We start from the raw sequence: 13,019 nt of genomic DNA on the forward strand, positions 1-13,019 counted from the left end.
CTGTTTGCAGTGACTTCCTGGAACCCGGCGCCTTCTCACAGGGCCTCTGGTTCTCCTCTGCGGTGATTACGGTTCTTCCCATTTCCCTTCCCGGTTACTGCCCATACTCCTCAAGTTCGAAAAGTTTCCTTTTCCAATCTCTTTCCCGGGCTTGTTTACCCAAGTCTCTAATTGCCAAGGCCTTTGGTCTCTCCCCACCCACAACTTTCCTCCTGGGAAAACTTTCCTCCTGGGAAAACCCTTCTCCTCCCGCCACTCCCAGCTCCCGCCACCACGGCTGCTGACGACGTCCAGCGTTTGCAGATGGTCAAAGCCGACCCCCTTCTCCTCCCACCCCGTTTTGTAAGGAAGTAATTTCGCGGCCGAGGGCTCTGCGCCCCCAGCCGCGGGTCGGCGCCGCCGCGGGTCGGGAGCGTGTCCGGGCAGGTCGCGCTCGGCGGGGTACTTCCCCGCCCGCCTGGGTCGCGCGTCCGCTCCCGGAGCGCCTTCTGTGGGGCGGGGACAGGGGCGTGCCCGGCGTCTAGTTTCCCTACGTCACCGGGGAAGCTCTCATTGGACAAAAGCGTGGTCTCTGGCGCGGGGACCTCAGAGTTTCCCGGGCACTCACCGAGTGTACTTGGCAGCTCTGCGCGTCCGAGTAGTCAATCCCGGCACCCCTGCCCGCGGGTCTGTTGGTGTTCAGCTCGCGTCCTGCAGACGTCCGACGCGCTCCAGTTGGAGACCGAGGTTCCCGGGCTCTGTAGCTGAGTGGGCGGCGGCACCGGCGGAGATGCCTGGAAAGAAGGCGCGCAAGAACGCGCAACCGAGCCCAGCGCGGGCTCAGGCAGGTACCGACCCGCTGGGGCCAGCGAAGACCAAGGCTGGGCGGAGTCGGGGCCGAGGTGGAGGTCTCGGTCGGGGCGGGCTCAGCCCGTCGGTGCTCGGGCACAGACAGCGCGGGGGCTCAAGGTCGGGCCAGGTCTGCGCCCTGGCGCGAGCCTTAGGGGCGCCTCCAGAAAGTTCTTCGGGGGTTTTCCCCAGGACGGCTGGGACTGCAGGGACGGCAGGGACGGCGAGGGACCAAGCCGGATTAGGGATTGGGATGCAGCTGCATTTCACCAGAGGCAAAAAGCTCCTCTCCTCCTCCCCACTTGCCCTTCCGCGGGGCCACGAGGAACAAGTGCAAGTGTAGGCGGCTGCTTCTGGGAGAAAGTCATTGTCGCGGCAGAAGGGGCAAGAGAGGACTCCGGAGACCGCCTGGACTCCCAGCCCTTCCAGAGACGGCCCCACAAGGGCAACCAGTGTTCAGGAGCCTAGAAAATCTTGTAACATTTAAATAATCGATCTTGTGGGAGGTGGGGATAGGAGAATAGGAGTTAGTCCGCTCCCTTTTTTCATTCATTCATTCTTTCTCACTCCCCGCCCCCATACTTACAACTCCATCATAACTTTTCAGGCCAGCGCCCAGGCCCCATCCTTTTTCTAAATTTAACCAGAGCCCGAAATCTGTGTGGGCCATACTGCTATTGCATCAGACGATTATACGCCCCCCCCCCCTTTTAAGTTACTTTCATTTTATAGAGCTCCTGGGGCGTACTAAGGAAGTGGAAGTGGTACTTTGCAAATGTGACCATGCCTAAGTTGGTAACAGGCCTAAGATGGTAACAGGCTCATGCCTAAGTTGCTAACAGTCTCATGCCTAAGTTGGTAACAGTGTCTGGCTCTTGTGTAGGATGGAAAAAACTTTGTCTACCTTTTGTGATGTCCTAGGATTCTGACCGTGTTTCTTCCTGAAGGATCTTACCTGTGCATAGCACTTTCTGGTCCGACTTAATTCCCGAGAATAAGAAGCAGCACAAAGTTCCCCTTAAACTTGATTTGATTGATACTAATACATTTATAGGGGTGTAACTGCAATTTTTAAAACATGAAGGAAGTGACCAGGAACTATTTTCTGCCTTGTTTTCTACAGTTTTGGTGAAAGGGATCACTTTTCCACTTAGAATTTAGGGCTTCCAGTGTTGGATGCTGAATGTTATTTGGTGTCTCTTTTTTATTTTTAGGACTGTGCATTAATATGTCTCAATCTCTGTAGACAACATGTCTATGTAAATACTTCCCAAAATGTTTGATCCTGTAGCCCATAAAGAATAACGTCTTAGGAGATTTATTAGGTCTCTTGGTGTAGGAGTTAGGAAAGATTTCACTCACCTCTTGTAGAGAGAAATTGGTTGAAATATATGTTTAAAATTTTGCTTTACTATATATTTACAGCTTTGATTTATTTTGAACCTAAATATAGTATTTTCAGGGTCAATTTATAAAATAGACCAGATTTTAATTTGTAATCATGATTTTTAATGTTTGTAGTCGTGAAGTGAACCCAGAAGACCTCAAGCTGCTCTTTGAAATATTCAAGAAAATTGAAATTATAGTCGGTATAGATATGATATTATAGTCAGTATAATGTTAACTGCACTTACTGAAAAAAGTGTACTTGGAAATTATAAGCATTATTTTCTTAATATTCAGTTTAGAATAACTCAGTTCCAAAAGTAGTAAATATGTGAATTAAACATCACTTATTTTCTGCTCCTCTCATTCCCATAAAGGCAAAGGATTGGTACAGAATGGGGTTATAGGAAGAAGTGGGGTTACATTAAAATAGAAATGTTTAAATTATTTTAGAGAATGTGGACTTAATTTTAGAATAAGATTTTATGAATCTTTTATGAGAAAATAACAGAGTTTTTTAACGAGAGAAAGAATACATTTAGATTTGCCTATATAATGAGGGTATAACCTAAGCTGTAAATTATTGCCATTTGAAAATCAAATCCTACTTGAAAGCCACACAGAACTTGACTTCTGTTTCCCAGCCAACCTTAAATGAAAGAGAAAAAGATGACATCATCTAAGGCTGGTAAAATGACTAGTGCTACTCTTTGTACTATTTGACATATTTGAAAGTAAGGTAACACTTGCCTCATCCAGGATGCATTTTTAAAAAACTCGAAGTAAATGTCTTTATTCTTACTTCAACGATTGCTTTCGGTGAGTCACAATGTGTGTGTGTGTGTGTGTGTGTGTGTGTGTGTGTGTGTGTTTTCCATTTGGAAAACAGGTGCATATAAAGCCAAAGTTAAGAGAAATGCTTCGTGGGATACTCAGTTTGTCACTAGTGTGGGCGTATTAGGTCTTGCTGGTTACAGTTTGTAATGTCATCAGTGTTAATGTCCATATTTTGCTTTCCTTCTCAGAGCTCGAAGTCGAGTGTGCTACTCAACTCAGGAGATTTGGAGACAAACTGAACTTCCGGCAGAAACTTTTGAATCTGATAGCCAAACTCTTCTGCTCAGGAACCTGACTGCATCAAAAACTTGCATAAGGGGACTCCAAACGAGAATTTTTCTCAGGAGGTGCACGTTTCATCAATTTGAAGAAAGATTGCATTGTAATTGGGAGGAATGTGAAGGCACATTCACGGGTGCCCTTGGAAACGGAAGATGGAATACATCAAAGTGAATTTCTGCTCGAGATTTCCCAGATTATCATTCTTTGGGATGAGAGAACATTATAAAATCACTTTGTTTGTTTTAAAGCAAGAATGGAAGACCCTTGAAAATAAAGAAGTAATTATTGACACATTTCTTTTTTACTTAGAGAATTGTTCTAGTGTTTTTGCTGAAGGTTACTGCTGGCCTGGTGTAAAGGGAGATGACCGATGATTAGACTGGGCGTCTGGGAAGACACAGTTCAGTGCTTTGTTGTTGCTGTTTTTGATGTTTTGCTTTTCAATGCCAACTCAGCACCATGTATATGATTCAGTTTATACATATTACCTTGTTATAAGGAAAAAATTCATTCTGAGAACACTGAAATGTTAGAGTCAATGTTAATTTCTTAGGTCACTACATAACATAAAATCATTTGTTTCTTTTGACTCAAATTGTATGGCTTCTGTTCAGATGATCTTTCATTCAATGTGTTCCTGTTGGGCATTAGTGGAAACCATGGAAAACTGGAAAATAACTTTGAAAAAATTGGATTAGAAGTATAGGAGGGTTACTTGGGGCCAGTAAATCGGTAGACTGAACATTCAATATAATAAAAGAACACAGGGATTTTGTATAACCAGGGATAATTAAAAGAAAAAAGAAGTTGATTTTTAATTGATGTTTTCAAAACTTAGTAAAACAAATATTCAGAAGTAACTTGATAAGAAATGAATGTTTTCTTTTTTTTTTTTTTTTTTTTTTTTTTTTTTTTTTTTTGAGACAGGAGTCTCGCTCTGTCCCCCGGGCTGGAGTGCAGGTGGCCAGATCTCAGCTCACTGCAAGCTCCACCTCCCGGTTCCCGCCATTCCTCCATGCCTCCAGCCTACCCGAGTAGCTGGGACTACAGGCGGCCCGCCACTCGCCCAGCTAGTTTTTTTTGTATTTTTAGTAGAGACGGGGTTTCACCGTGTTAGCCAGGATGCTCGATCTCCTGACCTTGTGATCCTCCCATCTCGGACCTCCCAAAGTGCTGGATTACAGGCTTGAGCACCGCTCCCGACCAGAATGAATGTTCTAAAGAAGTTTTCTAAAGATTTGGAAAATTGCTCCTTGTCACATTTTTAGTTAGTGTAACCCTACAAGGACTTTTTAATATAAATTAAGAATATTTTTATAATTGGAATATACTTTTCTTAAAAAAAAGGAACAGATAGTTCTCATCTAGAATGAAAGTTCCACATATGCATCAGTGAATATATGTATCTACACATACTTACTTATATGGATATCTGTATAGATAATTTGTATTAGAGTATTATATAGATTCTTAGAAGGGTCTCAAGTAAGTTTCATTTTTTATTTGGGCTATATACAGTCCTTAAATGCATAAAAGAAAGAATGCCATGATTTTATTTCAGCAGAAATAGTTTTATTTATTTTGCCTATTTATAGTTAAAATATTTTCTTTAGTTGGAAAATGTGTATTGAAGTTACGTTTTGAGTTACAAGAGTCTTATAACTACTTGAATTTTTAGTTAAAATATCTTAATGTAGGTTATAGTCACTTTAGATGGAAGATTACCTCACATATGTTTTCTTCAGTATTACTTAAGATTGTTTATTTAGTGGCAGAGTTTTTTTCTTTTCAGCCTAGAGGCAGATATCTTACCATCTGGTATTTGTGGTCTAATTTGTATTTAAATATATGTACACATAGAAAAGTTGATACTGTGGCAGTAAACTATTAAAAGTTTTCCGTGTTCTTCTCTGTGTGTTAATTTTGTCTTCATCTTGTAAGCTGCTAACTAGTAAGTGTTCATTATCAAGCCAAAGTATTTTAACTGATTTCCATCAGCAGGCATCCTCTGACCTTCTGACCACACTGTCTCCTCCCAGTAGCTGGAGCAGAAAATTTAGGAGAATTTGCATGATTTCTGCTGTCAAGGGACTTACACTTTAATTGGGAGGGAAAATAGTGAAAAATAGGAAATGAATGCCCTACATAGGTCCTTTTTTTTTTTCTTTTTTTTTCTTCTGAGACAGAGTCTTGCTCTGTCCCCCAGGCTGGAGTGCAGTGGCATGATTTTGGCTCACTGCAACCTATGCCTCCCGGGTCCGAGTGATTCTTGTGCTAAAGCCTCCCCACCGCGCCACCACACTGGGCTAATTTTTGTGTTTTTAGTAGAGATGGGGATTTCACCATGTTGGCCAGGCTGGTCTTGAACTCCTGGCCTCAAGTCATCTGCCGGCCTCGGCCTCCCAAAGTGCTGGGATTACAGCCTATAGAGATTCATGATCTCATTAGAGGTGTTTTGTGAGCTGGCATCCTTGACTGCTCCTGGGTCTGTCTGGCAAGAGGAGCTACAGTACGGTTTCCTTTTTGGCGACCTCACACTTCTTCCTCTGCTTCCAGCGCTAGAGTAGCAAAGATTGCTTCATCTGAGGTTAGTCATGTGCAAAAGTAGATGTAACTCAATGGCCTTCCTGTTTGAGTGTGTGAACTAAAAGATACCCCTAGTTTTTAGCTTCGATCTGGGAGCCACATCTTCACCCCACCCCTGCCCTGGGAAAGAGTCAGCTGACACCTTAGAATGTGAATTGCCTTCTTAAAATAGGAAACGTGGGGAAAGGAGGAGGAGTTACTAGAGGAAAAGAACCGAAGAGCTGAAGGATGCGGGGGTTATGGGCAAGATATATAACAATGCCTGGAGGGAAAGACTTTCGTCTGGGAAAGTGGGGTGGGGGCGGGAGCTTGGCTTCAGAAAGGGTGGGGACAAACTGCATGGTTGGATTTGAGAATCACTGGAAGAGTAACTCCTGTCCCTAAGACTCTTCGCATAGCCAGAATTGTTTTGCTAAAAGTGCACCTTATTAGTTCTCGCCACCACTAGAAAACAAATAAGGAAAAAAAGTGTACCTTAAGCTCTTCTTTTATATAAAGAGTAACACATGAAGGCTTAGGCACAGAGTCACAATCTTCAGGTTTTAGAACTATGTATTTTTTTGAGAGTCATATTTTGAAGTTAAAAAATGTCCAAGATATTCAGGCACTTCTAATTATATCTGTTGACTGACAACAACTGTTAGCTTTTAAATTTGCATTTATATTATAAAAGAAAATGTATCTACCCGTGAATAAGCTGTTCTTCAAAGAACTGTGTGTTGTGATTTGGATTTTGGAAACCATTGCAATAACTCTATAAACCCCTCCCTGCGCCACTTCCTCTCCTCAATCACTGAGCAGAAACCACCTAAAGGGTCAAAAATCCTGTAAATCTCCTTGTCAGTCGTCAAAGGGGACGATCCATCAGGAAGAGAACCAACACCTTAAAAATAGATTTCTTAGGTCACTACACAACGTAAAATCATTTGTTTCTTTTGACTCAAATTGTATTGCTTCTGTTCAGATGATCTTTCATTCATTCAGTGTGTTCCTGTGGTAACTGGAAGTGGTGTGACTGGAAGTGGTGTGATACAAGGAGTATCCCACTTTAGAATCCTGAAGCTGGACTTTCAAGGCAAAATCACGAATGAGCTGTGTGACCGTGGCAAGACAACCTCTCTGAGCCACAGTTAATCTGAGATTGAGACTTAGATCATCTTTAAGGTCCCTGAAGTTGGAATCATAAAATGGGGTGGCAAAGCAGTCTGAAGAAGGTCTCCCACCCTAGTTCCAAGTCTGTTGGCCCCCACTTCTGAGCTCATTTCAGACACTGTAAGAGGGAAGTTAAGGGTTTGCAAAAAGAAGCAGGGGAGTGGGATTTTAAAAGACCTCCCAAAATTTCTGTTTTCTGGATTCTTCTCCCAAACATTGACTCTAAGTCTTAGAGGAGGTTGCGTGGGAACCTCTTGGACTTGTATTTTCTTGGAAAGGAGAGTTTGCTACGCATGCAAGCTTTCCCAGTGGTGATATCACTGCCAGAATTCCTTCTTATGTGTAGCTGAAAATAGATAGGGTCACCTGATAGACACACCCTGCCGTGTCATCACGTGAATTTTCTCAAGTAATAGTTCATGGTTAAAGAGCAAAACATTTGTCAACACCGCCCAGGCACTAACTTTAGTTTCTCTTTTAAACACTTACAGAAATCTGTTCAGCCAATTCAGGGGGAAACATTCATGCTCACGATTTATTCCCTTATGGTTTTCTTCCAAGTATGCCATTCTTAAAATCACCAGAGAAACGGGAGAGTTGATAAGAGTTATAGATGGGGATTTTGGATTCTTTAATTTAGCAAGTTATTAACCACATGCTCTGTGCACCTCCCAACCACGACCCTGCCCCGATCCATTCCATGTAATCTATGCTCTCTGCCATTAGAAATTGCTCAGTGCGAGAAGCCTCGGCTTGGGTTTACACTGTGCAATAAGATAGAACAGAACAACATAGAATGTGCAAAGAACTCCTTGGTATTTCTTGTGTTTTAGGGAAAAGGCCTCTATTGTTCTTCTCATGCTCTGTCACTATGATCTCTAGCAGAGCCTATGAGATTTGCCCATTTCCAAATTCACATCTTTACTCAGCCATTTTCAAAACGACTATGTCCCTCTTCCACAGTTGTCATTGTCATTGCCTTTGGTTTCAGAATTGTCTTTTTGCCACTTTGTGTGAATCTGGATGAATATTTGATCTCTGTTTTCTTATAAACTGGTCTAAAATATATCTATTTCAAAGCATCGTTGAGAATCAAATGAGAGGAGATGAACACAGTGCCTGGTTCACAGTCAGTGTCCATTAAGTGTGAGTTAACTTTCCCGACAAGACAGAGGGAGGGTTAGAGATCAGCTTTCTTACAAAGCTATGGAAGATCTTACCCAATTAAGATCGTTAGACTGAACCGAAACCTTTCAAAGGAAGGTGGGTAGGGCAGTGGTGGAGCTGGAGGGGAAGTGGCAGTTTTTCCTTTGATGAGGCCATCTGCTTTTAATTTATAAACTCTTAGTAATGGTAAACTGCTTTTTTTTTTTTTATCTGGTATACAACAGGTTTCACAAGCACTATTTAATTGTCCATATCTCCTTGTATGTATTCATATAAAAATTCAGGTCCTGATTTACATAATAACATTTCAGGAAGTAGAAAGAAAGTTCCAGTCTAGTTATTTTTGACTGGGGTAAGGTTAGATTTGGGTACAGTAATTTTTCAAAAGGGAATCTTGAAATGCTCTCCCTAAGACAAAAAATGCATTAATTTGGGAAACACAGGTCAAATTCCAGCTGCCTTTGTTTTTGGCTTTAGGGAGTCAGTTGCACGCATCCACAGGGGTGCAATAGTGCTACTTTAAGACTATACTTATATGACTCATATATACTTACATATATATGTATATACATATGTACACATTTGAGTATATACTAATAGGAACAAAACTTCCACTAGATAAATACTACTTACTGACAAACCCATTATGTGCCAAATACTTTAGAAACATAAATTTATTAATTCAGCTGGTGCTCATACACTGCTATTGGGAAGGTATGATGATCTTTTTCATTCTATAGTCAAGGAAGCAGCCTCAGAGAAGCAGCAGTGTCCTCAAAGTCCCAAAGTAGTCAATTGGCAAATGAGGAGAAGTCACAGGATTTGAACTTGGGCCTTTCTTTCTTTCTTTCTTTTTTTTTTTTTGAGACAATCTTGCTCTATTGCCCAGGCTGGAGTGCAGTGGCGTCATCTCGGCTCACTGCAGTCTCCACCTCCTGGGTTCAAGCGATTCCGTGCCTCAGCCTCCTGAGTAGCTGGGATTACAGCCTCACACCACCACGCCTGGCTAATTTTGCAATAAAGACAGGGTTTTGCCATGTTGGCCAGGCTGGTCTCGAACTCCTGACCTCAAGTGATCTGCTCTCCTCGGCCTTCCAAAGAGCTGGGATTACGGGTGTGAGCCACCTCGCCCGGCCTGAACTTGTGCCTTTCTGACCTCAAAATTCTTTTATCTTCCTACCACAATGCGACTGCCTCCCAGCGTGGGGCTGGAGGCAGGATCCCCATCCCAGTGCAACGCTGGTTTGTTTTCCATCCAGCGTCTCATTAATTACAACCAAGGTTTACACCTCTGGGTGTTCCGAGAAAGGCTGATGATTAAGCCAGCTGATATGAAAAAAAAAAAAAAAAAAAATAGAGCGATCATTGTTTATCTGGTATATGGGCTTTCCAATCTGCAGGAATAAATGAGACTAACCCTATAAACTGTCTCACTTGCTAGGTAGTGCAAGCCAGCCAGGCACAGTCATATGGCATCTCACTCCCGGAGGGATTTTGTGGGGGAGGAGAATAGAATTAATTCTGAAAGAAACAGCATTCATGGGCTCGCATTTTACCAACTTAAGCCAAAACAGCACCTACTGAGACAGACCTGCAGGAGCTATTTGTAAATGGAAAGAAAGGTATTAAAAGAAGCCTGTCAAAACAGCAACGGGTGTGTTTTTTCAGCTCCCCTGCAGTATCCACCCTATTTCAGCAAGTCTAGGCAGAAGTCAGGAAGGAAGAAAAAATGGTTGCCACTACTTTTAAAAAAACCAAACAACCGAGAACATCTAGACTAACCAGTGTATGTTTGTGATGATTCATTTTGGACAAGTGTTGGGAACCCGTCAGAAATCAATGGGTGGTTACATTGTGAAATCCTCTGGTTTCACAAAGCCTGCATTTTTAGTAAGAGATTCCCAAATGCTGTCTTCAAGAAACATGCGTTTATTGATTCATCAGGAAAACACTCCCCTTTTCCTATCTGAATAAAAATGACACAATACAGCGCTGGTCACTGAAGTGAGAAAACAGCTCCTTCACCACTTTCGAAATCTTTACTGATGTTATATTAAAATGAACAGGCTTCTGAGAACTAGCAAGTCAAGACTTAAACTTTAACTTTCAAATTGTTTATAGAGGAATATAAGGAAGTCAGGCTAATAACTTATCAATGACTCCTGAGCTATCCTGGTATTGAGAGACCTTTCCCAGAGTCTTGGAAAGCACCTAGTCTGGATGATAAATCTAGGCTTTTTTTTTCTGAACTTAAAATTAACATAAACAAGGACAAAGGGCAGTAACAAGACGTCAGTGTGTTACTTGCCAACCATACTATTTTGGAATAAGTTGGCTAAATTAAAAGTATGTATACTTGCTTAAAACAGACTTTGCTGTAAGTTTCAATCCACATTATCTTATAGTTACACTGAAATTTTTTCTTTAAAGTTACACTGAAATTTTTCTTTAAAGTTACACTGAAATTTTTTCTTTAAAATATTGTGGGAGGCCACAACCATTGACCCTTCTCTTTATGAAAGCATTTTATTGTTTCATCCTTAATGAATATGGAAATTTCTTTGGTACTGGCTTGCCTCTGACTGTCCCGCTTTTAAAATTGAAAGTCCCTTGGCCAGGTGCTGGTGGCTCATGCCTGAAATCCCAGCATTTTGGAAGGCCAAGGTGGGAGGGTCTCTAGAGCCTGGGAGTTCAAGACCAGCCTGGGCAATGTGGTGTAGCTCTATCTTTACTAAAAATACAAAAATTAGCCAGGCATGGTGGCATGTGCCTGTAATCCCAGCTACTTGGGAGGCTGAGGCACCAGAATTGATTGAACCCGGGAGGCGGAGGTTGCAGTGAGCAGAAACCGAGCCACTGTACTTCAGCCTGGGTGACAGAGCGAGACTTCATCTCAAAAAATAAAATAAATAAAAACAAGCTGGGCGTGGTGGCTTATGCCTGTAATCCCAAAACTTTGGGAGGCTGAGGTGGGTGGATCACCTGAGGTCGGGAGTTTGAGACTAGCCTGGCCAACATAGTGAAACCCTGTCTCTACTGAAAATACAAAAATTAGCCAAGCATGGTGACGCTATGCCTGTGGTCCCAGCTACTCGGGAGGCTGAGGAAGGAGAACTGCTAGAACCCAGGAGCCAGCGGTTGCAGTGAGCTGAGATCATGCCACTGCACTCCAGCCTGGGTGACAGAGCGAGACTTCATCTCAAAAAATAAATAAAATAAAATAAAATAAAATAAAATAAAAATAAGTAAAATAAAACTGAAAGTACCATGTCCTGGAAATGCTCTCACTTCCAGGCAAATCAGGCGAGTCACCCTTGTAAGGCTGTAATGTGATTCCATGTGAAACTTTAGTAGATTTAACCCTAAGAATCTATATCTAAGCAGCTATATCCCACTACATTTTTTTTTTTGAGACAAGGTCTTGCTCTGTTTCCCAGGATGCAGTGCAGTGGCACAATCTCAGCTCACTGTAACCTCCTCTAGACTCTTGGGTTCAAGGGATTCTCCTGCCTCGGCCTCCCTAGTAACTGGGATTACAGATGCGCACCAGCACACCTGGCTAATTTTTGTATTTTAAGTAGAGTTGGGGTTTCACCATGTTGGCCAAGCTGGTCTCAAACTCCTGACCTCCTCCCATTTCAGCCTCCCAAAGTCCTGGAATACAAGCATGAGCACCACACCCGGCCCCCAATTGCTTTTTTTCACCACTTTTCACTCACTTGTGAGAAGGATATAATCATTATTCCCTGCCTACCACAAGTTTCACTAGGAGATTAAAAGATACCACGGAGTCAAAGCTCTCAGCCCAGGGCATGACTGTTCATAAGCCACTAGTAAATGGCTAAAAAAAAAAACTTTGTAGGATTACAGAGAGTTTACAGAAGCCAAATGTTATCATAGTTGTTGGAATTATTAAGTACAAAATGAGTGAAGAGATAAAGACATTCCTCCTGATTTATGGACTTTACAGTTGAGGAGACAGATGAACACAACCAGATGAAATATCTGCAAATGGTTCAGAGCTCAAAGTTATAAGCCAACAAAGTATTCACTAGAAAAAAGAAAAAAATGTCTGGGTGCAGTGACTCACTGCTACAATCCCAGCACTTTCAGAGGCCAAGGTTGGGGGATTGCTAGAGCCCAGGAGTTTAAGACCAGCTTGGGCAACATGAAGAAACTCGTGTTAAAATAAAAATTAAAAATAATTAGCCAGCATGGTGGAGTGTGTCTGTAGCCCCAGCTACTTGGTGGGCTGAGGCTGGAGGTTGGCCGGAGTCCAGGAGGTCTAGGCTGCAGTGAGCCGAGAATGTGCTACCACACTCCAGCTTGGGCAAGAGAGAAAGACTGTCTCAAAATAAGAAAAAAAAAAAAAGTCAGGTAATATCAGTTACTTTTTATTTCAAGTAAAGGAAGGTGTTTATTTCACAATCAGATAAGTTATTTTATTGTCAAAATCAATAGTGACTTAATTAACGAGCAAGTCTATCAAGTTATTATTGGGACTGCTTTTCCAAAAACTAGTTGCTTTATTGACTTCCTCAAATATACTGTACTTTTGCCATGTTGTAATCTGTCTTCCATCTCCATTTTTTTCCACAGTTACTGTTTTCCTAAAGGTCTAGTGGTCTAATTGCCACATCCAAAGGCCTTTTTTTACATTGCATCATGCTAAACCTCTGAGCGTCATCTCTTTCTTCAAACTCATGTAAAGTGATTGGCACTTGTCTCCGCACCTCGAGTCCTCTTAACTCTACTTAGCAAGTTCCTCTTCCCTTTTGTTC

The 13,019-nt window shown here is 42.2% G+C and overlaps 1 protein-coding gene across 1 annotated transcript; it reads left to right on the top strand.

The window, feature by feature from the left end:
• The first annotated feature begins 533 nt into the window (after positions 1–533).
• PMAIP1 (phorbol-12-myristate-13-acetate-induced protein 1) lies at positions 534–4,125 on the top strand. Its single transcript, XM_017867126.1, has 2 exons — positions 534–827; positions 3,240–4,125. The coding sequence occupies exons 1-2, from the start codon at positions 770–772 to the stop codon at positions 3,344–3,346; spliced, it is 165 nt and encodes a 54-aa protein (XP_017722615.1). The 5' UTR covers positions 534–769; the 3' UTR covers positions 3,347–4,125.
• The last annotated feature ends 8,894 nt before the right edge of the window (positions 4,126–13,019 follow it).

The sequence above is a fragment of the Rhinopithecus bieti genome, unplaced genomic scaffold, assembly GCF_001698545.2.
Source record: "Rhinopithecus bieti isolate Rb0 unplaced genomic scaffold, ASM169854v2 scaffold_2554, whole genome shotgun sequence".
In the NCBI taxonomy this organism is placed as follows: domain Eukaryota; kingdom Metazoa; phylum Chordata; class Mammalia; order Primates; family Cercopithecidae; genus Rhinopithecus; species Rhinopithecus bieti.

Excerpts from the sequence above, each read along its gene's own strand:
- PMAIP1 (XM_017867126.1), top strand. The coding sequence starts at position 770 with ATGCCTGGAAAGAAGGCGCGCAAGAACGCGCAACCGAGCCCAGCGCGG. Across the intron at positions 828-3,239 it reads CCCAGCGCGGGCTCAGGCAG|AGCTCGAAGTCGAGTGTGCT; the intron begins GTACCGACCCGC and ends TTTCCTTCTCAG.